Source organism: Branchiostoma lanceolatum, chromosome 3 (assembly GCF_035083965.1).
Source record: "Branchiostoma lanceolatum isolate klBraLanc5 chromosome 3, klBraLanc5.hap2, whole genome shotgun sequence".
In the NCBI taxonomy this organism is placed as follows: Eukaryota; Metazoa; Chordata; class Leptocardii; order Amphioxiformes; family Branchiostomatidae; genus Branchiostoma; species Branchiostoma lanceolatum.
Genome location: NC_089724.1, coordinates 24192218 through 24213457, shown reverse-complemented (window position 1 = coordinate 24213457; position 21240 = coordinate 24192218). Strand labels below are relative to the sequence as shown.

The 21240-nt window shown below is 38.7% G+C and overlaps 1 protein-coding gene across 6 annotated transcripts in view; it reads left to right on the top strand.

The window, feature by feature from the left end:
* Positions 1-21240, top strand: part of LOC136431156 (uncharacterized protein ZK1073.1-like) — a 52222-nt gene that overhangs the window by 26840 nt on the left and 4142 nt on the right. For 2 of the 6 annotated variants that reach the window (XM_066422423.1, XM_066422424.1), the window contains exons 5-14: positions 292-357; positions 2420-2486; positions 11919-12005; positions 14348-14425; positions 15694-15717; positions 16964-17064; positions 19099-19134; positions 19856-19907; positions 20262-20339; positions 20995-21046. In XM_066422423.1, coding sequence (XP_066278520.1) covers positions 292-357; positions 2420-2486; positions 11919-12005; positions 14348-14425; positions 15694-15717; positions 16964-17064; positions 19099-19134; positions 19856-19907; positions 20262-20339; positions 20995-21046 — 641 coding nt within the window. Of the gene's footprint in view, positions 1-291; positions 358-2419; positions 2487-11918; positions 12006-14347; positions 14426-15693; positions 15718-16963; positions 17065-17881; positions 17983-19098; positions 19135-19855; positions 19908-20261; positions 20340-20994; positions 21047-21240 lie in introns of all 6 variants that reach the window. The other 4 variants (XM_066422425.1, XM_066422426.1, XM_066422429.1 and 1 more) reach the window with 4 other exon arrangements.

The window sequence follows — 21240 nt, the reverse complement described above, 5'->3', positions numbered from 1 at the left end:
TGCTTGCTTCCTGGATTGTGCAACCTTGATAGCTTTATTTCTTAATTACTTGTTACTACATGTATTCCCTTTCATTCTGTCTTTTTCATAACGCTGACATCTTTGCTTTCTTTGCTACATTGCACCTGTGTTTTCAAGCATTAACGCTGATCTACTTGTGACTGTACTGTACTTGAACATGTTATGTTATGAGCAGCAATTACTGAAGGTCCAGTGTATACTAAACTGTTTGCCACATGTAACACACTGTTCGAAGGTAGTTCTTCACAGACTGTGGTTTGAATGTTTCAGCTACAAGTTCCCGACCATGCAGGAGATGGGGACGGAAGTGATTCCTCAGGTCCTGGCTTCTCTGGGGTAAGAACTTGTTCAAATGAATCAAATCTTAAGAATTTTTAAAACACCAACACGAAAATACAGCAATATGGCTTTTTTCCAATCGTGGAAGCTTTGGCCTTTGTGATATTTTTGATACTTGTGTCTTCCTAGTAAGTGCATGCTTGTATGTCATGCTCATGCTATGTTTTCTGTAATTGTAATTTTTTTTTAAATTACTTATTTCAAACTGCTAGTAACGGAGGGTGCTGCAACTTCGGACGTAAATCTATGAGTTCGACATCGTATTGCACCAGTGTCGGTTGTCTGAAAAGTGTTGCGTTTTTACGAATGATAAATTAGAGTGGTGGTGTTTGAGGATTTGCCGTTGTGGAGTTGATTTTTCGTCGTCCGTGCACGATTTACGCCATCGATCTCAGTCGGTAAATCCAGAAATATGTTGTTTTGATTAAAACGTTCCATATTGTTCCATTCTGATTAGGGTACCGTAACTTCGGCATAAAAATATCTTTGTATCTCTTTGATTCGTCGGTACTATTTCAAGTAAACAGAAGGAAGAATTTCGTGTCAACTAACTTCAACTTCCCTCTGGTAAATAATTTTTGACCGTGCGTAAGGCTTCACCGATGCCGGGCGCGCTGTGGCTAAGCGACTGTTTACGCCGCTTGTTGCGTTCCAAGCCATGACAACGTTGACGATCCGTTCTTTGGTATGGCAATGAGAGTAGAAACTTCATATGATACAAATGGTCCCATAGCATGAACGCACAAATGCCACAAATGTGCCACAAGTACGTCCAAAACTGCCGAGCAAGCATTGTAACGCCGCAAACTGAAATCGTGACATTTGCACTCGGCACAGCACCGCATGTGACCAGAAAGTACGCTGGAAATCTTCCTTGTTTTTCCGGTCAATTCAGTGCAAAGTTATGACATATTCTAAACACGATCATCAATTGTTTTTAGAGCTCGCTATTCAAGAATTTCTGGATTTTTTTTTAGCAAGCAATGAGAAATCGCCATTTACATCAATGAACTTCGTGTTTATGCGTTCAGAGATCTCCGACCTGTGCCCCCCACATCAAAGCAAAGCGGCCTGTCGATTTCAATTAATATGCGGGGTTAGGTTACACGTTTGCAACATCAATGAGTTTAAAATGCTTATGTGGAACCACGTAGTGCAAACCTGCCACCGGGAACTTATCAAAATGCAAGTTTATCCGACGTATACTAGTCAAGCTAGATTGATAAGGTTTTGCCGTTTTGGAGCCGACTTGACTGATGTACAGGGGGAGCAGAGATGCCTTGCCAAGGTATCACATTCGAATCGTGGTCAACGGAATGGCCGTGACGTAAAAGGGGGAGGGCATTCGAAGCCGCGGTTGATTTCGTTATTTCAGACAAGCTAAATCGCGACATAAACTAACCAAGACCCATGTTTTTTTGGTGTTTGTTTTGCTTTATGCCTCATGTGTACAACATGTAAGTTTGCATGACGACGGTTGAATATGTTTTATGTAAGAGTTGCCACTTCACAATGTCCTTGCATCGAACGTAGACATTTTTATCGCCACATTTTCTTCGTGGCACAAAATCAGTTAATTGTACACAAATCCCTGTTTTATTCAGACGACAGCTCTATGCATGAAGTTGGGTTCTTAACGATTTTATTCAGCACCGTGGCTGAAAAAAAAGATGACTCACTTCTGCAGAACGAGACAATTAAAAATCCTGCCGAAGTTGGGAGTATGCCGAAGTTTCAGCACCCTCCGTTAGGTAAATGTAATATCTACAAACTGAGAAGAAAAGCTTTGAAATATTTACCTTTTGAAAAAAGTGCATGACTCACTTTTGCTGAAAACAGTACTTTTATTTAGTTCAGATAAAGTTTACTTCAACTCAAGACCGGAGTACAAAGCTCTGCAGGTACTATTCAGACACATGAAACAAAAGAAATGTTGATGCATCATACATCTTCTGTCAGACTATCCTATAGCTATTGATGACATTGACATTCTTTAAGCAGGCAGGAAGACGATGAAAGATGTGAGGAACTGACAGATGTTGTTCCCTGTTTTTTTCAGCTGTAAGACCAAGGATGTGGTGGGATTAGGTGTGGGGGCAGGTGCCAACATCCTCTGTAGATATGCGGTAAGACAACTTTAGAGGCTTACAGCTAGCATAGTTTACAGTGGATTGTTATTTAAAGGCAGACTAAATTTAATTTCGTAAAGCATACTGCCGTATGTTAAATATACCACTAAGACCAGTTCTGACTTGTTTTAGACTAGTCCGTCATAGATAAGCATTGTTACAACATTTGAAATTCGCGGCGTTCTGAGATTATAGTCGGCGATGCCAACGACCTTTGACCTTTGAAACATCAATACCCCAATCAGCCCAAGACTCACAACACGTAAGATGTGTGGCCGATTGGGGTATTAACGTCACAAAGGTCAAAGGTTGTTGGCATCACCGACTATAATCTCAGAACGCCGCGAATTTCAAATGTTGTAACAATGCTTATCTATGACGGACTAGTCTAAAACAAGTCAGAACTGGTCTTAGTGGTATATCTAACGTACGGCAGTATGCTTTACGAAATTAAGTTTAGTCTGCCTTTAATAAAAAAATGATAACCTTAGGGCCCAGTCATATTACATCATGCATTGCAATCATCGTAGGATCACAAACTGAGGGCACTTTTGGGATAGTCGTACATTGTATTATACAAATTAAAGTGAGATGTCTTGTACGGTTACAGAAAAGGCAGACATCATTTTTAGCAGTTGATTCTGTCACAGCCTGTTTGAAAATTCTACGGCATCAAAATTGTATGACGGCCTACGGCGAAAGTGACTGCGCTGTAATAAGTTGAATTTGTCAGGATCAGAAGTTTACAGGTCTGTATACACAGGTAGTAAAATGCAACACTGAACTTATTTATGCTTCACCTACAGCTGCATGCAAAATTATTTACCCCCCCCTTACTTTTTGGACATTTTGGCAAATTGAGGAAACTTTACAACTGCATAATATTACTAAAGCATATAAGTGATGAACAGATATGTTATAATTACAGATTGATACCACAGCAAAAGTTAAGATTTTTTCATAGTCCATCCAAAATAGCAACTTTCACACAAATAGTACGTTGCAAAATTATTCAACCCCCTATGAGGGTTTGTCTTTAGTATATAGTGCAGCACCCCTATTTATCTAAAAGCTGAAATCACCTGATGTAGACGTGAACGATAGCTTGTCACAAGCTTCTGGCAGTGCTCTTTGGGAATTTCGGCCCATTTCTCGTAGGCAATGGTCTCCGGCTAGCAATTTTCCGAGGTTTACGTACCGCAACAGCTTTCAATAGATCCAACCCAAAATTCTGAACTGATTTTAAGTCTGGAGACTGTTATGGGTACTCAAGAATCTTCCAGGTTCTTATTCTGACCAAACATATGTGGATGTCGATGTGTGCGTGGGGTTATTGTCTTGCTGGAATGTCCAATGACGCCCCAGCCTCAACTCCTTAACGGACCTGGCGACATTCTTGGCCAGAATTTCAGCAGCCACAGTGGGTCCCCCGAAAGTGCGAAATGGAACGAAATGGAACGAAATGGAACGAAATGGAACGAAATGGAACGAACTAAAACAACATATGTTACATTATGAAATGAAATACCACTAGATAGCGACATATAAGGAGTAGACCGGAACAGGAAGCATTTTAAATACAGAAGTGAGTGGTAAATACATAATATAACGTGTTTCATTTCTTGAAACTATGTGATAATATTAAATACAACGTTTTTGTCGCGTTTATGTGACTAGATTCTTTCTTGAAAATGGAGGCACCGCGTGTAAAGAGATCCGCCGCTCTTCCTTGTGTACCAACGATCTGCAAATGAACTGCTGCAAATAGCATGGGAAAACAAGCAAACGGAACTGAGTATCGAAGTTAGGACTAGATTATACAGTTGGTGGTAACATTGCATCTCATAATTCACCAAGAGGGCATGAGGCAAGCGTTATGTTATTATTCATACAGCGTGTTTGCGTGTTGCGGGACAGAACTCGTCTCTCCCAAATGGAGCCCCGCATACAAATGAACCGCCATTGTTGCCAGCGCGACGGAACTGTGGGCGTGCTACCGACAGGTTGAATCAAACTCCGACTTTCCAGTTATTTACATACGGTTTTAGTCCATAACTAGTACGTAGCATATGCATATCTCCGCAACAACGATTTTTATATAACCAATTCTTCGGCTCAAAGTCAGACCGCTGTCGGGGAATGGACCCCTCCGTTAATGATATGCAAATGAAGCTCTGCGCTGCGTCACCAATTTCACACATTTCACACTCCATTCAAACACGGACGTGGAGTCCTCTGGAGACATTTCTGCTTCCCTGTTCCCGACAAAACAAAGGGAGGGTGTGAACGAGGAGGACATGTATTTCATGGTTCACACAACACGCAAACACGCTAGCTGTATACATAATAAGATAACGCTTGCCTCATGCCCTCTTGGAGATGCAATGTTACCACCAACTTCTGTATAATCTGGTCCTAACTTCAATACTCAGTTCCGTTTGCTTGTTTTCCCCGCTATTTGCAGCAGTTCATTTGCAGATCGTTGGTACACAAGGAAGAGCGGCGGATCTCTTTAGCTTTGCACGCGGCGCTTCCATTTTCAAGGAAGAATCTAGTCACACAAACGCGACAAAAACGTTGTATTTAATATTGTCACATAGATTCAAGAAGTAAAACACGTAATATTATGTATTTACCACTCACTTCTGTATTTAAAATGCTTCCTGTTCCGGCTACTCCTTATATTTCGCTATCTAGTGGTATTTCACATCATAATGTTACATATGTTGTTTTAGTTCATTCCATTTCGTTCCATTTCGTTCCATTTCGTTCCATTTCGTTCCATTTCGCACTTTCGGGGGACCGCCCACAGTGATATTTCTTAGAAGACAGGTGGACAAGAACCATATGATTACTGTAAAAGTCCTGAAAAACAATTTGGCTGAAGGAGAAACTGTTGTTTCAGTGGACACAGTGCACCGCACACCTCATGCTGAAGGGCTTAAGGCCAGAACCCCAAGACCCACACCATTGTTGAAGCCAAGCCCCAAGAAAAGTTGCCTCCAGTATGCTCAAAACAACCTACTAATGCCACAGTAGTTTTTGGACACTGTTATATGGACTGACGAAACAAAAAAACTTGACCTCTTTGGTCCTTCGTGTCAGAGGTTTGTTTGGCACAGGAAAGACTACGCATACGCAGAGAGGTACACCCTGCCTACCGTGAAGCATGGTGATGGGTCTGAGATTCTTTGGGGGCGTTTTGCTTCTAATGGCACTGGGAATATCCACCGTGTTGAAGGCATCATGAAATAAAACCAGTACTAGGATATTCTGGCCAGGAAAGTTACCAATTCCGTTAGAAAGTTGAAGCTGGGGCGTCATTGGACATTCCAGCATAGACCTCCTTGATTCCAGCAAGGCAATAACCCCACGCACACATCGACATCCACATATGTTTGGTCAGAAAAATAACCTGGAAGGTTCTTGAGTACCCATAACACTCTCCGGACTTAAACCCAGTTGAGAATTTTTAGTTGGATCTGAAGACAGCAGTTGCGACACGTAAACCTCGGAAAATTGCTGAGCTGGAGACCATTACCTACGAGAAATAAGCTGAAATTCCCAAAGAGCACTGCCAGAAGCTTGTGACAAGCTATCGTTCACGTCTACATCAAGTGATTTCAGCTTTTAGATAAATAGGGGTGCTGCACTAAGTACTAAAGACAACCCCTCATAAGGGGTTGAATAATTTTGCAACGTACATGTACTATTTGTGTGAAAGTTGCTTTTTTGGATGGACTATGAAAAAAATCTTAACTTTTGCTGTGGTATCAATCTGTAATAACATATCTGTTCATCACTTATATGATTTAGTAATATTATGCAGTTGTAAAGTTCCTCAATTTGCCAAAATGTCCAAAAAGCAAGGGGGGTTGAATAATTTTGCATGCAGCTGTATAAGGTGAGCTGCAGGAGCTAGCCGCACAGAAATTCTAAGCACTGAGTGCTCGGTCTGCTTACGGCATGGGGCAATGAACAGAACTTGGAGATGATAGGCCAACATTGATATTCAATGCAATGCGTTTTACACAGTTTTGGTCTGACATATAGACGTTAAAGCCTTTTAAGTTTGTGGTGTCTTTTAGATTCATGACATCAGGGAAGACCAAAATGCTGTAGATATAGCTGTAAGTTACAGTGCTTAATAAGATGAGGGTTCACTGTGTATCACACAGTCAGCCCAGTGACATCTGCTGGGTGTATTTTGCATACAAATGACAGTGATATGCAGGCTAACCTTCGATCCACATTAGTCTGGCAGGATCTGAGGTGAATTCGGCATAGAAAGTTGCAATGAAGATGTGACCAGAATATGCTTAAGGGCTCTTAGAATAGGCACAATCGGGGGATGCAGAGACTTGTGGTGAATATCAACTGAATATATTTTACTGATTATCTAATGTTTGGATTATAATCTATACAGCTGTGTGTGTGTGTGTTCCTTTTTACAAACTCAGGAAACTTCTATTGGATTTTTTGCGTTTCGGCGCCTTCGCGCCGAAACGCAATGTCCTGGCTTTTACCTTGCATGCATGCATGCATGTAGGCATGCATGCAGGATGCTTCGATGGTTCAACACTGTGTCGCACACCATATGACCTTATATGGCAATACATTCCAAAATTCTTGTATAGCCGTTGCCTTATATGGCAAGTGAGCAAGAAATTTCAGGCAGGCTTGATTTGCATGACACTTAGGACCGCATCTACATGTGTAACTGCTACAACTGTTCGGAAATATCATTGCATTGTGGTTTCGGACTTTGATATCCTGAAAAATGACCATATTACATCTATACCACAAGATTGCAGAAGAAAAAAAATGATTTTGCAAGAAAACGACCAAAAATCGACATAAATGATACCATGTAGTGCTCAGGTTATAGCATTACGTACAGAGATCCGTGTTACACACTACAGCTTAGCTCATCTGGCAACGCGTAGCACTTCGGACCCAGAAGATCCGGGTTCGTGTCCGTGTGTGGATTTTTTTTTCTTTTTAGATATTGAATATCAAAAATATATATTGATATTATATTAATCTATCAATATCATATTTATGAATATCATTTTTTTTTCATTAATAAATAAAGAAATATTTTATATTTGTTATTTTTAAATATTCATTTAATATATACAAGGCCTTTGTCTTATGAACAGGACTTCATAGATTCCAAACCCGGCATTCAAATTTTTCTGTTCATTGTAATGGAAAATACCGTGCAGCGGCTCCTATGCGCGGTAAGATGATTCTTGCAAAACACTCGCCACTAAACTTCTATCCCCGATGTAAACAGAGGCTCTTGATGTTGTTTGCAAAACAGCGATCCTTTGTTACAGTAGCAAATGCTCCATTGTTCAGTATCGACTTCATTCAGACAACACGGACGTGGAAAGTGACGCCGCTCTGCACAAAAATATGGGAATTCTCATAAATTTTAGCAAAATTACCCAGGAAAATAAGGAAGAAATGTTGTAAATGAGGAAACCAGAATAATACGGATGAGGTAGCTGTTGATTTGTTTGACATTTGGTAGTCATTTTGGATAGAACCTTAGCTGTTATGAACTTCTATTTCACTTAATTACCATAGTGCTGATGATTCAATGGTGCTTTTTCAAATTTTATGTTTTATTGCGTGCCATGTACATAATTACATTGATAGCTTTTATAATGAGCCTATTGTACATTTTACAAATAAGTACAAGTTGTAGGCCAAGACCAGCTTTTTCAAAAGCACTTAAGTTAAGTGACGTAAGTTCAAAATTGCTTTCCCCAATCTGCCTTTCTCTATTAAAACAGTACTCATTTCCCAAAATGACAATTTTTCTTATAGACTCAACAGCCCTTGAGTGACTTTCTCTGGCAGATTTTACTTCAAGTAAAGGGAAAAGACAATTCACACTCATAAACGTAGCCGAAACGCCAGCTTTTTTGAAAAGCTCTTGTTTTAATCAGTACTGCAAACTGAGTCCAAATGTCACCAATGAAGCTCCCCTACCCATGTGCAAGCATGTCCAACCCCCAGATGATGGGGAACAGAAGAGCTTAATCCAGATATTGAGTGTGTGAGTGAGTGAGTGAGTGAGTGAGTGAGTGAGTGAGTGAGTGAGTGAGTGAGCGAGTGAGTGTGAAGACCTACATAGAGCAAACCAAGAAGCCCTGAAAGCAGTACTGGCACAGCAAGATATGATGATAATAATGATCAGTACTAGCCATTCTACACAGCCTATAGTTTTATGAGCAAACTTGCAGATTATAACTAACTAATTGGTCCATTGAAAATGATTATTATTATAATAGTTTGTGGGTTACCTTCAGAATGGTAATGCACCTGTCCAGTACCACTAGCCCACCAAACCAAATCAACAGCTAGAATGAAGATTGATTATATCTAATGGAACCTCACACTCTCCTTGGTACTGAAGGGCAATGTAATTACAGCTGAAAGAACTGAGTCCACACCTCAGCATCCTTAGTTAGGAGATGCCTTGGTATTAATCCTCTGTGACATACTCCTAAGAGGGTTATTTTTTACCAGAATAGAACCAGGAGCCGTGTGGAATTGCTTCAGCTAGGTTCCTCTTAGTTTTCCTCCTTGGCTATCAAGGATAAGGTTCTGGAAGTCACTGATAGATGTATCACACTGTCAGGAAGCAATTACAAGACTTCAAATTGTTAAGCACCAGTTCTAATCACAGTTGTCTCTCTCTTGGCGGCAAGTTTTTAAACTTTTCAAAATTCTTTTAACATTAGCATATCTTTCACCAGAAAAAAAACAGTGAGAACATTTTGTTGGACTGAGAAGTTTGCTTTGGACAAATGTTTTCAGTCTAGCCTTTTACAGCTTAAATGTGCATAGCTAATATTTTGTTGGAAAACTTCCATGTTACATAACAGACCATGGTGACCCCCAGCAAGAGCCATCACTCTCCGTTGAAAATTTCAAAAATCTTTAAGATTTTTTTTTGAATTTCCATCTTGAGATTTTGTGCTAGTTCTTGAGATGTTTCACTTCACAATCTTTCTTCTGTGAATGAGATGTTTGAAACAATCTTATTAATAAGCTGCTTTAAAAAGATCTCAAGATGCTTTAAGAAGATTCTCAAAATACTTAAGAAAGATCTCAAGATGCTTTCAAAAGATCTCAAAATGCTTTTAGAAAGATCTCAAGATGTTTTCACAAAGATCTCAAGATGCTTTCACAAAGATCTCAAGATGCTTTAAAAAGATCTCAAGATGCTTTGAAAAGATCTCAAGATGCTCTCAAAAGATCTCGAGATGCTCTGTAAACATCTCAAGATGCTTTAAAAAGATCTCAAGAAGCTTTGAAATGAATTCTCAAGTGTCTTTTGACAAAATATCTGGATCTTTGGAAGAAAATCTCTAGGAGCTTAGAAACATTCCTAAAGAAATATTGCAATTTCTGCATAAGATTGATATTATAATCAAATGTGTGCAGAAAGGCTTAATTGTCTTGCAACTTTTAGCCAAAAAGCCATCTGAGAAGATTTTGCACCTCTGTTGCTAAATTCACAGGCAAACAGTATTATTGGGATATAACATATTCATGTTGCCTGCTAGATAAATTGTCAGGTTTTCATTGATGTAGGCTACCAGTTGAATTTCAACTGCCATAAAGTGTGCTCCTCAGAGTCATTAGTTGTAGACCAGAGTACATTGTACAGTACAGATTTGACAACATTTGGACTCAGACTAAAATGTACTCAAAACCTGTTGAAGTTCTGAACCAGACTTGCAGAGTACCCAACGGATGAGAAAAAGCTTTTTATATGAATCCCTCATAGCTGTTCATGTAGAGCCAGGCTTACACACCTGATCCCTCTGAGTCAAGTAGCACATCTAATGTACACTTCAACACTTCACTATGTCAAAGTGCGTAGGAATGACACTACTGAGCAGTTGAATATGACATCCAAGTGCTGGGTCAGGCTTTTAACATTCGACTGTCTTGCAATTTGTGGAAATGGTCGCCCAATTGGTGGCAATCTGACTCTCTTCTGTCTGAGTGATTTAAAGGAGCATTTCACTCTAGTAGAAGCGGGTAATATAATACATCCAAGACTAAATTGTTATGGTTGAATCCAGTTTGTATTGTCAAATTTGCCATAAGTTGAAGCATGAATGCAGGGCAAACATTGTAGCGATTGTGTTCTTGAATTCCCCAGAGGACCCTTCCAACAATGCCAGAGTTTGAAATTTTTCTCACAAAAGTACCAAGATCTCTGTTTCTCGATACGGCATAGTCTTTAAGCGTTTTTGTGGTATTTGAATATTTGCAGGAAATTAATGAAGTAGGTGGGCAAAATTAGGATATAAGAATAAAAAGAAAGTAGATAGGCATCCCACGAAAGACACTCAAAAAGTTTGCACTGACACAACTTCAGATGAAGTTTTCTATTTGAAACAAACTGCTTGAACAATTGAATAACGATTCTTTGTACATGCACAACCAAGTGTTTACACCTACATTGTAGGCAACGTTTAGGACCACATTCTTCACACTGCAGCAGCGACACCTAGCTGCAATGCAATTGTCTGCAGTTTCAAAGTAAAGGATTGTGTTTGATGAGGATGACAGTAACCGACGATCACAGGAACATTGGTTTGGTTTAAACACTTGGAAGTGTACAAAGAATGTTGTGATCCAGTGATTTACAAACCTGATGGCTATGTTTGAACATGATACTTGAACATGATCCCCACCATCTTCACTGTTGGACAACTGGTCAGGAGTAACATCATGCCATAGCAGTTCACAGCATTGTAGAGCTCAGTTATGGAATACTCTCCCTCTGCATCAATGAAACATACATGTACTTATTTATTTATTTATTAATTCATTGTCAAATGTCATGGTACACTGACTCTCCAGTCAACTGACTCTCCAGTCAACAGTTAGGGACAGACAAATACATACTAGGCAATGTCAATTTACACATCACTACTTATACAATGTTACTATCAATCAATAAGTCAATTTTACAATTCAATTTAACATCGTTGAGTCATTATTATGTACATATTGAGATAAAATAGGCAAATGCGTTCGGAGGTCAGAGGTCATATCTGTCAAACGGAAACATACTTAGGTCCAGGACATTTAAACATCGCTATATCAGCAGCACTTGTAAATCGCCACCGTTGTAATGACCTATTCATCAATTACTAAATATATGCTTATCTGTGATGTTGTTATTGTTGTCTTGTTTTTATCTGATGATCTTGTTGTATATGATTATTGTTGCTATTGTTATTATTTCTAAATGTTAGACCCAGGACTACCTGAAAAACAGGTAGAAATGACCTGAGTGCACTTTCCCTGGCTAAACAAATAAGAGTATAACTTATAGTAAGTGAAATACTGACAATGTGAGTTAGACAATGGTTCCTTCCCTGTCCCCAGATGTTCTCGGCGTACGATGTGCTGGGGCTGTGTCTGCTGGAGTGCAGCGCTGAGTCAGCAGGCTTCCTGGAGTGGGGCCAGGAGAAGGTAAGATCGTTGTCACAGTGTCATGTTGTAGATGTTGGACTTTCATCCATGCTGTCAGAGATCTGGAAAATATTGAGATAGAGGCCTTTGCTGCAAAGAATTCTATCAATAAACCACAAAGATGCAACCAAATTCCATCCTAGTTTCTTCATGTTTACAGACGAAAAGAAAACTACTGTCCTCTTAACATTTCATAAGGCTCACATGACAGAAAAAGTGGGACTTGTCCTCTTCCACTGTTTCAGGAAAAGAAATAAAACCCAACAAGAAGTTACTGTTCCTCACTGTTCTTTTTCAACCTAATATTATATAGTAATAATGTCCATTTGTCTGCTACTACCACAGAGTACTATTGCCCCCTGAGTTGTCAAGAAAGATGTCTGTAGAGTTTATCATATTCTGCATGGCAAATTTCAGGGCACATCCAATATCAGCAGACAAATCTCCAGTGAATTGTTTTTTTGCATATACATGTAATTCCATTAAATGTGTTGGAAACAAGACCGGGTTCTCTATTTTGTTATATTAGTTTTTCTTGACAGCTTTTTACTATACAGTACTCCTGTATTTAATTACGTGTTAGATGTTTTTCCTGTCATTTTGTGACCATCTGTCAGTCCGGTTGCAAATCTGTGACGCTCCCCCTATCCCCTCCTCCCCACCCTGCCCAGCTTGCTGGTGATGTGATATGGTGTCATCGTTGGTGTTCTTGTGCCGTAGGGCCAGACAAAGTCAGCGCTGTGCTCCTTACCATTTAAAATTCTCGTCTAAAAAGTGACTTGATGGTGTAGAAAATAAGTGATGTTTTTCAGAAATCTGCACTACATAAATGTGAAAAATTAATCCATTTTACCTTCAAATTGTTACCACAATGGTCTATGTGAACATATAGGCACATTTGTCTTTGGTACATGCCACTCAAAAATCATTGGGCTTGTGGTTAAGTTTTCAGTTACTGTAGTATGGTCGTGCATTTCAATGGATGAAATGCATCCTTGACTATCATTCAAAGTCCACTTTGTCTGGCCTCAGTAAACTCACTTTGGTGTCAGATGACTCAAAGGAAAGGAAATTGTTGAAAGTCAGAATTTCTCAACGACAAAGGAACATTATGATGACTCCATACAGCACCACTAACATTTCTCATGGGTCTTGCTGCACGCTTACCCTTTTAATTTGTCGAAAAGTAAGTACACCGTTTTCCTGCACTTTCACCTTTACATGTACATTGTGGAGAGCTTCCTTTCACGAGTGGTGCATTGCTCATTCCTTGACACAGACTGAAGTTTAAAAGTTGAAAATTTGTCCAATCTTTTTGTTGAGATTGTAGTTATACTTGCTTCCGATTGTTGAAAGTTGCTCATGACTGAATCAGTGGAATATTATTGTAGTGAGCTATTACTGTAACAGTCAAAGCTTATTTACTGTATCTGTATCATTAAGAATGATTCAGGTAATGTATTTCCAAAAAAATAAAGATAGTGACAACAATCCATAAATTATGCATTTGGTGTATCATGAATCGTTATAAATTTCAAAAGAATATCTAATATTTACGTAAAAAATTATTGCAAAATACCCTGAGCACTAAATGGGCCAAGCATGCATGGAGGTTTGAAATTGGGAAGGGTAATTTAAAAGTAAAACTACATAGCCTGGGTGCCATCCCACTACTACTGGGGCTCCTACACTCGCTGCCCTGATTTTTCCAGGACAGCGAGTGTAGGAGCCCAGGCTATGAACTACCTACCAGTTGGTAGACCTGACATCTGTCAGTGAAGCCCTAAGGGGCATTGATTAAGACAAGTATTGTGCAAAACTCAAAATAGCTATGTAAAAGGAAGAATTCTTAATATGTTTTCAATGAGAACGCTCAATGCCAATTAGATATAATAAAGTGTACCTCCAGACAGTGAGTGCTATCATTTAGTAGCTTACATCATCACTCTAACTTGTACTAGTACTGTACTGTACTGTACTGTATTTTTCATGGATACCCATAATGATGAAAATTGTTGTTTGAGGCCTCAGATATGCTGCATTTAATTCTAAGATGACTTCAATTCAGGGCTGTCTCCAGCTTTTAATTTTTTTCCGTCCCACTCATTGTTTAGGAGCCGATGTTTTGAATTTTCGTTGTTAAATTCGTCATTTTAAGCTGACAAAGATTCATTTTCATCAATTTTATGTCATAAAGTTCAGAATTTGGGACAAAAAGGGTGATATTTTTTTCCGTCCCAACAAGCAAATTTCTGTCCCGGGACGGAGGAACGGGTCCTGGAAACAGCCCTGCTTCAGTTGATTATAAGTTGTTTGATGTGCACACTGTTTTCTGTCCCCAGATTACATCTCTACAGCTGAACATGAAGGGGATGAACCCCACTAGCGAGTCCTACCTGATCTGGCACCACTATGGAAATGTGAGTATTTAGTTAAGATCTACCTGGGTCATTGATATATGTATGGACTGTCGACCGGTTCACAACCATTTTCTGTTGCAATTCTCCAATGATAGTAAACTCTGACAGTAAAACTAAAAGGCAAGGAAGCTGTCATTTATGATAGTTGCCATGCTTAAATCCTAATCCTATTGTTATTACCCCTCCTTTATTAAGGAGACAAAGATATGTGGTTAACATTTGCATGTATGAAATTTTCAATAAGTTGTTGATCATTTTATATTATATATTATACAAAGTCATTTATACAAATTAAAATGTATACCTTTTCAAGTTTGTAAAATTTGTGTACTTTGAATGTTGTGATACCCTATTTCATGTCATCTAATAAGTAGTATATGTGCTACTAACTGAATGATGTTACTTGCTTTTATTTGTCAAAATGATAATTCTAATTAAAAGAACAGGTTTTTTGTAAATGTGATTGTACAAGCACGCACCTTAAATAGCTACTCTAAAAGAAAATCTTAAATCTTAGAAAAGCTTTTACATCATGACATGTACAATGTGCTATTCTAAAGACTATACTGTCCGCCTTCTAATTATGCTGTGTGCATAATTAAATTGATGCTCTACCTTCACTTCCATCTTCATTTCATCACCTGTGAGTTTCACTATCAGAATGATTTGCACAGTGTTGATTTTCTGAAGTAAAGGGTTGTTTTACAAAACAGACAGTTTGCACTATTTGGGCACATTTTGTGGATTCTGTGGACTAGTTGGTCCACTGGTCACTACAGAGAGGATTCTTCATGCGTGTTGGCCAGGTTGTCCTTATGTAGAGATCGTCAGGTCATTTGTACAGGTTTGTATGTTACATCAAACAAATTCAATTCCGTGCATCAAAATCTCCTGTAAAAAAAAAATGTTGGCTGTTCATACCAAAATGAGTATGACGTATTCTTTAAACTACATTTTTAGCACGTACCAAATTCTACAAAAAGTACACAATCATGTACTGATACTGACTAAGTGTATGTGCTGCTACTGCAGCTGATTTTTACCCTAAAATTCCAGCCAAGAACAAGTAGTTAGCATCAAAGACACCTGATGAAAACCACTTGAATGTCAAGTTCTTGAAAGCGAAAAGAAAAACTACATGTTCCTGTTCCTCTTCACTTCAGAAAGTTGTACTAATGTGTACTTTGTGCTGTCGTGTTGTGCTGTACTTGTACTTGTGTCTCCATTGTGAGTTTTCCTTTTGTTATATCACGCTAACAAAACTGGAGGACTTGGGCAAGGTAACACTACAGGTCTACATGTACATGTAGCATGTGGATGGGGAGTTTCTGCATGTTTGTAGCACCTGACTTACTTAGCACTATAGTACTGTCAGTGGTGGAGTAAAATTTAGTGTGATATTTCAAACTGTTAAGTAATGCTGCACTATGTTTGGAGACATTGCTCTGAGAACAGGAATCTAGTACAAGTTTTTAGAGAATGGAGACTGAAGTATTCAAATTGATTTTTGAGATCCATGCTATCATTTTTTGTATGTTAAAAATAAGTACTCGTCTGGTTACACTGATTCCAGGATTAATCGTTAGACACTACAGTCATTATACTGCTGTCAACAGCAACACGAAATTCTGGTATTGTATAGGAAATAAATTTTACACCTCCAAGCAAAAGTCTCTTTTGATTACTAGATGTAGGAACAGCAGTTTTGCTTTGTGTGCGTGAAATTGTAGTGGTAAACTTGAAACTTTTATGATTGACTACATTTTCAAAATGAATATAACCTGATATTGAAACAAACTTTATATCTGAAGATAAGAGGTTGATCTCAGAGCATGTTCAAACAAAGTGCAGTGTATTATTAGCTGCTCCCCATAGTTAGGGAAAGCCCCATTGTAGTAACTATAATAATTGCTGATTTAGTGGATTTTCTAGTTCTTGTATAATATATAATCAGTAAGATCAGTATTTAAAAAAGACAGCTATTTATGCTGTGTGACTACACAGTACTGTTATCTTTATTATTTTGTTAAAGGTTTATCAAAGGTAGACAATTGAGTCCCCCAATAATGTTGTGTCATCTGTTGTTTCTCATATAAAAAACAAGTGTGAAATGTGTCATGTGGTGGAATTGAGAAAGAGACTGAGTCACTGTCTGATGCAGGGAAATCCTTTGAGAAATGACAATGACTCAAGAAATGTCTAAGAATACGCCTTACGTCCGTGAAGATGTTTTTAGATGTTTTTCGTGCTGCTACTGTTTCTGATTTGAAAGTCAAATTCATTTTCTTAAGTTCATTGAAAACTTTTCATTGGTTTTCTTTCAACAGTTAAAGCCCTTTTGTTTCTTAACTTCTTAACCTTCTCCCTGCTGCCTACCCTGGTGACCAATACAAATTTGGTACCAAAAGGCTGCCTTTAGCAGGCTGAATGTTAAATCTAAGAGGTGTACTGTTCCTTTCCCTTTTCTTGATTTCTATGCTTTCTTGATATGTTACTTTCTTTTCCTTTCTCTGTGTATGTGGGCTTTTCTTTGGGTAGGCAAAGAAGGACAACCCGGGGGAGGTGCGAGGGTTTAGTGATCGCCTTTACTCCAAGTTCAACCACCAAAACCTTGCTCGTTTTGTGAATTGCTACATGGCGTAAGTATTATTCCTGACTGTACAGCCCGCTACATGTCTGCGCACCGAGGCTGTGGATGCATGAGTCTTTTTCAAAGGGACAAACAAAGGATCAGCCTGAGGAATATTCCCAAAAATACATAACATAACATAACATAACATAGTGTTCGGATAGGAGGCATATTGCCTATAAGATCCGCGTCTTTAAGCTAAAAGTTCAGAGTTTGTGATTATTTTTTTTCTTTCCTTCTTTTTTACAAGGTATCTATAATTACTTCCTAACCAAATAAGCCTTCAGATTCGGAAGAGTCACTAACTTGCATTTTATTTGATTTAGTACAGAAAAAAATATTTAGGTTTGAAAGCCTATTGAAAAATTTGATAGAATGTGAAAGAAGTAACTGAAACCGCGAAGATTATAGTAATTCTAAGACTTTACAAGAAAAAATGTTTCAGTCACTTTTCCTAGAATAATATCATTCTTGTATAATCCATGCCAAGATCCAGTTTTTATACATGTACGTTCTGATTCTGAACCAGACCAATTTTACCTGTTACAAAAATTGCTCTTGCCATAGATCATTTTGTTGGGGTGTTTGAGAGAATGTTTCATATATTTATTCTGAATCATTTAGTCATTCATTTATTGAATTTTCAAACAGCTGGGTAGCCTCATTCAACTCTGCCAAATTCTTTTCAATGGAGCCCAGTCTGCACAAACATGAATTTCAAATAGAATGTCCTTTGTGCCTTCCCTTTGAGAAAGACGCTGATCATGAAGAACTAACCCCATGCATGTAGCAGTGTAGGTTTTACCGCGAATGTTGTTCCCGGACAGGCTAAGCATCAGAAGCTCAAAGAGGTGCATGCCTTCCACGACAACCTGTACAAGACCATGAACCCCCATAACCTGGCCTGCTTTGTAGAGACTTACATGGCGTGAGTAGCTGAAGAGACGCTGTAGATTAGAACCCTGTCACACATTCAGGACCGCTCCGCAACTTTGCTCCAGACCACTCCCCAACCAAGGTCGACGCTAGGTTGGGAGTTAGCCTAGAATCCATCATGTTCATTTTAATTCCTCTGGTTGCACCCAAAAACAATATGACTTAAAAGAATCTGATTTGCCAAAATTCATATTCATGCTGGCACAGGCAACTTTTGAGGACTGCTAGGCAACCCCCCTGACCAACTCCCAACCACAGATGACCTTGCTCACAACTAACTCCCAACTATGGTCTGGAGAAGGTCGGGACGTCATGGTCAGCTATGTGTGACACTGGGGCTTTAGGAACATTCCCTTGCTGTCAGAGACACCCTGCAATTCTTTCCCCCCCAAAAAAGTTAAAGACATGCTACTAGTCATTGGCCATTACTCAAAGATTCTGTAATTCTCAAAAGGTCTGTCAAAATGATACATTGCTCTCCATCATATTAGTGACATTTCTTATGGAGACTTAAGCTATCAGAATGCTCTTGTCAGATTTGATCAAATTGAATGTAAAATCTGATGCATCTTGACGTGATCATGACAGAACCCCCTAAAGCTCCTTTGCTATGTGTGCGTTTTACTTTCAGCTGTGCTAACTTGTTGATGTCATTGTGTAGTCTTCTTGTTGTGTTATTGAAGAGCTTAATGAATAACCAGCACTAAAATATGTCAGTTTTTTCCATGGTTTGGAGGGAAGTTCAAAGGCTGTGTACCCCAAATTATAAAATATCTTTCTAATTCAATTTCTGCAGTTGCTGGTACTTTATTTTACAAGTAGACATAATAATGTCTAAAATAATTTTGATGTAGTTTGAAATATCGTCTTCCTGAACTTTCAAATATTTTCAGTTGAATTAAAGTATGCTTTTCGGTGTGATTACATTCATTTTCTTCAAATTTCATTCCTGAAATTTTACTCTAGGATGCTGTATGGCAAATTTGCAGTTGTTACAATCTCTAAATACTGTTGTACGTGAAAGACTTTCACTGTCACTTATGCCACCCAAGATTAAATGAAAAAATTACAATGATTTTGACATATATTATCCATGTTTTGTTTTCAGCCGTACCAACTTCGTTGACAAGTTGAAGACAATGAAGTAAGTGAATATGACAGTTTAATGCTATCAAGATGGCAATCATTCAAATACCATCTTCAGTGCTGCAGTCTCTAGATTTTAGTTTAATCATAGACTGAACTTCACCAAACTGTAATTCCTTTTTATTTAATGGTTTGAAAGGTAATAAAGGAGTTAAAAGAGTTTCCTTGAAGGGACATTTGATCAAATAGATTTTGCTGCAGATCGATCAATAGCAGTCATTTATTGATAATTGATAGATCTGAAAACAGTAGATGATGATGATAGATATACAGTACTTAGTCTAGTAATGTGTACTGTTGAGTTGTAGCAGTACTGAGCAGTGACAATAGTCGGGTCTCTTTCATCGTAGATACAATCTTTGGCTTGCCTTTCATCAGGTTTTCATATTTAGTATTAGAGCAAGGTTGCATGAGGCTTTGTTGGTGATGGGACTTTTTGTTTGTTCTCCCTAACCACTGGTGCAGAAAATATTAGCCCTAAATGCTGTAACAGTTGTTGTTTTAGGTGCAAACTTAAAGGAGCATTCACTCCAGAAGCGGGTATTACTTTCTGATAGTTTATATTTTTTTTTCATACAAATACATATGAATTTTGGATGAATTACCTCAGCTGTTGTTTTGGCAATAATCCCTTTCTAAATCCGTGTACCCCCATACGAACCCGCATTCTTTTTTTCTGTGCAGACAGATAATTAAAAGATAGATAATTGTTGTCTTAGGTGCCGTGTGCTGATGGTGACAGGCAGTAGGTCAGCCCATGTGAAGGATGTGGTAAGTACTGTGGTTACTACTGGTTACTACAGAAACCAAAGAATTGTTTCCAGAATTCTGCAACCAGAATTCTGCGTATGGTTTTCAGAATTCTGAAAACACCTGTTGTAGAATTCTACATGTGTTTTCAGAATTCTGCACTCAAATCACTGCAGAATTCTGCTAAACTTTGTCCCATCAGGACGTACCAAATGTTACCTAGTACGTAATTATTTTCTTGCACTATGACATATAGCAGATAATCACTTTTTTCCTCTCACTATGCCACAATAATCAGTTTTCCAGATGTAGAGTGTTTTTCTGGATTGATAGCTTCGCCTGTTATTTACACAATGCTGCTTTATACCATTACAGGAGAGGACATACTCTGCAATGGACCGTCAAAACAGCGAGATCCTGAAGCTGGACGGAGGGGATGTCATGGAGGATAACGTGAGTTTTCCCTGCAATGGAAACATTAGGGGCGTCACCTTCAATTTATATTTAACCTTAATTCACACAGTCACTCACTCTCCAGTTTATCATCTTTTCTTCCGGCATCTCGTAAGGGTTAGACATCCTTGCACATAGAGGTCTTAGATTGATGGCATTCTGCCAGGTGCTTCTGTCTTCCGGGTAAATACTATGTAGGTTGTGGACTGATAGGAATAGTATAATTCAGCAGCTATTGAGGACTAGTAGTTATAATAAGTGAATCTGAGGGTTCTCGGTTCATATCCTTGCAGGCCCCAGTGTTGTGCCCTTGGGAAAGGCACTTCATACACTTACAATGCATTTCCTTGACACGCTACTCTATCTGGTGAAAATGAGTACCTAGATTTGGTAAGGGACGTCCTTTTCAATGGGACCTGTATAGCCGGAGGTCCGATGTCTGAAAACAGCCACACTAAAGCACGTTAAAGATCCCACCACACTTACCAAAAAGAGTAGGGGTCCTTTCCGGTGTGAGTGTATCAAAATTTACAGTCACTGGTCCCTTGATTGACATCTTGAAAAGGTAGTAAACATCAATAACAGTGTGAATGAATGGATTGGGACAGATTTTGGGCAGTACTGTAACAGTGACGTGTCTTCTACTTTTTTCCAGCCAGAGAAGCTGGCAGAAAGTATGCTATTCTTCCTGCAAGGCCTGGGACTGGGTAAGTTTTCTCCACACAAAAAACAGGAAAAAACTGTTTTGATGTAGTGAACGATTCATTTTCTCTTCATTTATTGCACATTTCTGGTTTCTTTAATTCAGTAGCCGACAAGCTTGACAGCCCGTGTATTAGTTGATATGCTATAGCATATGTTTTTTAATTTTAGTGAATGTGATTTGGGAAGACTCAAAAAT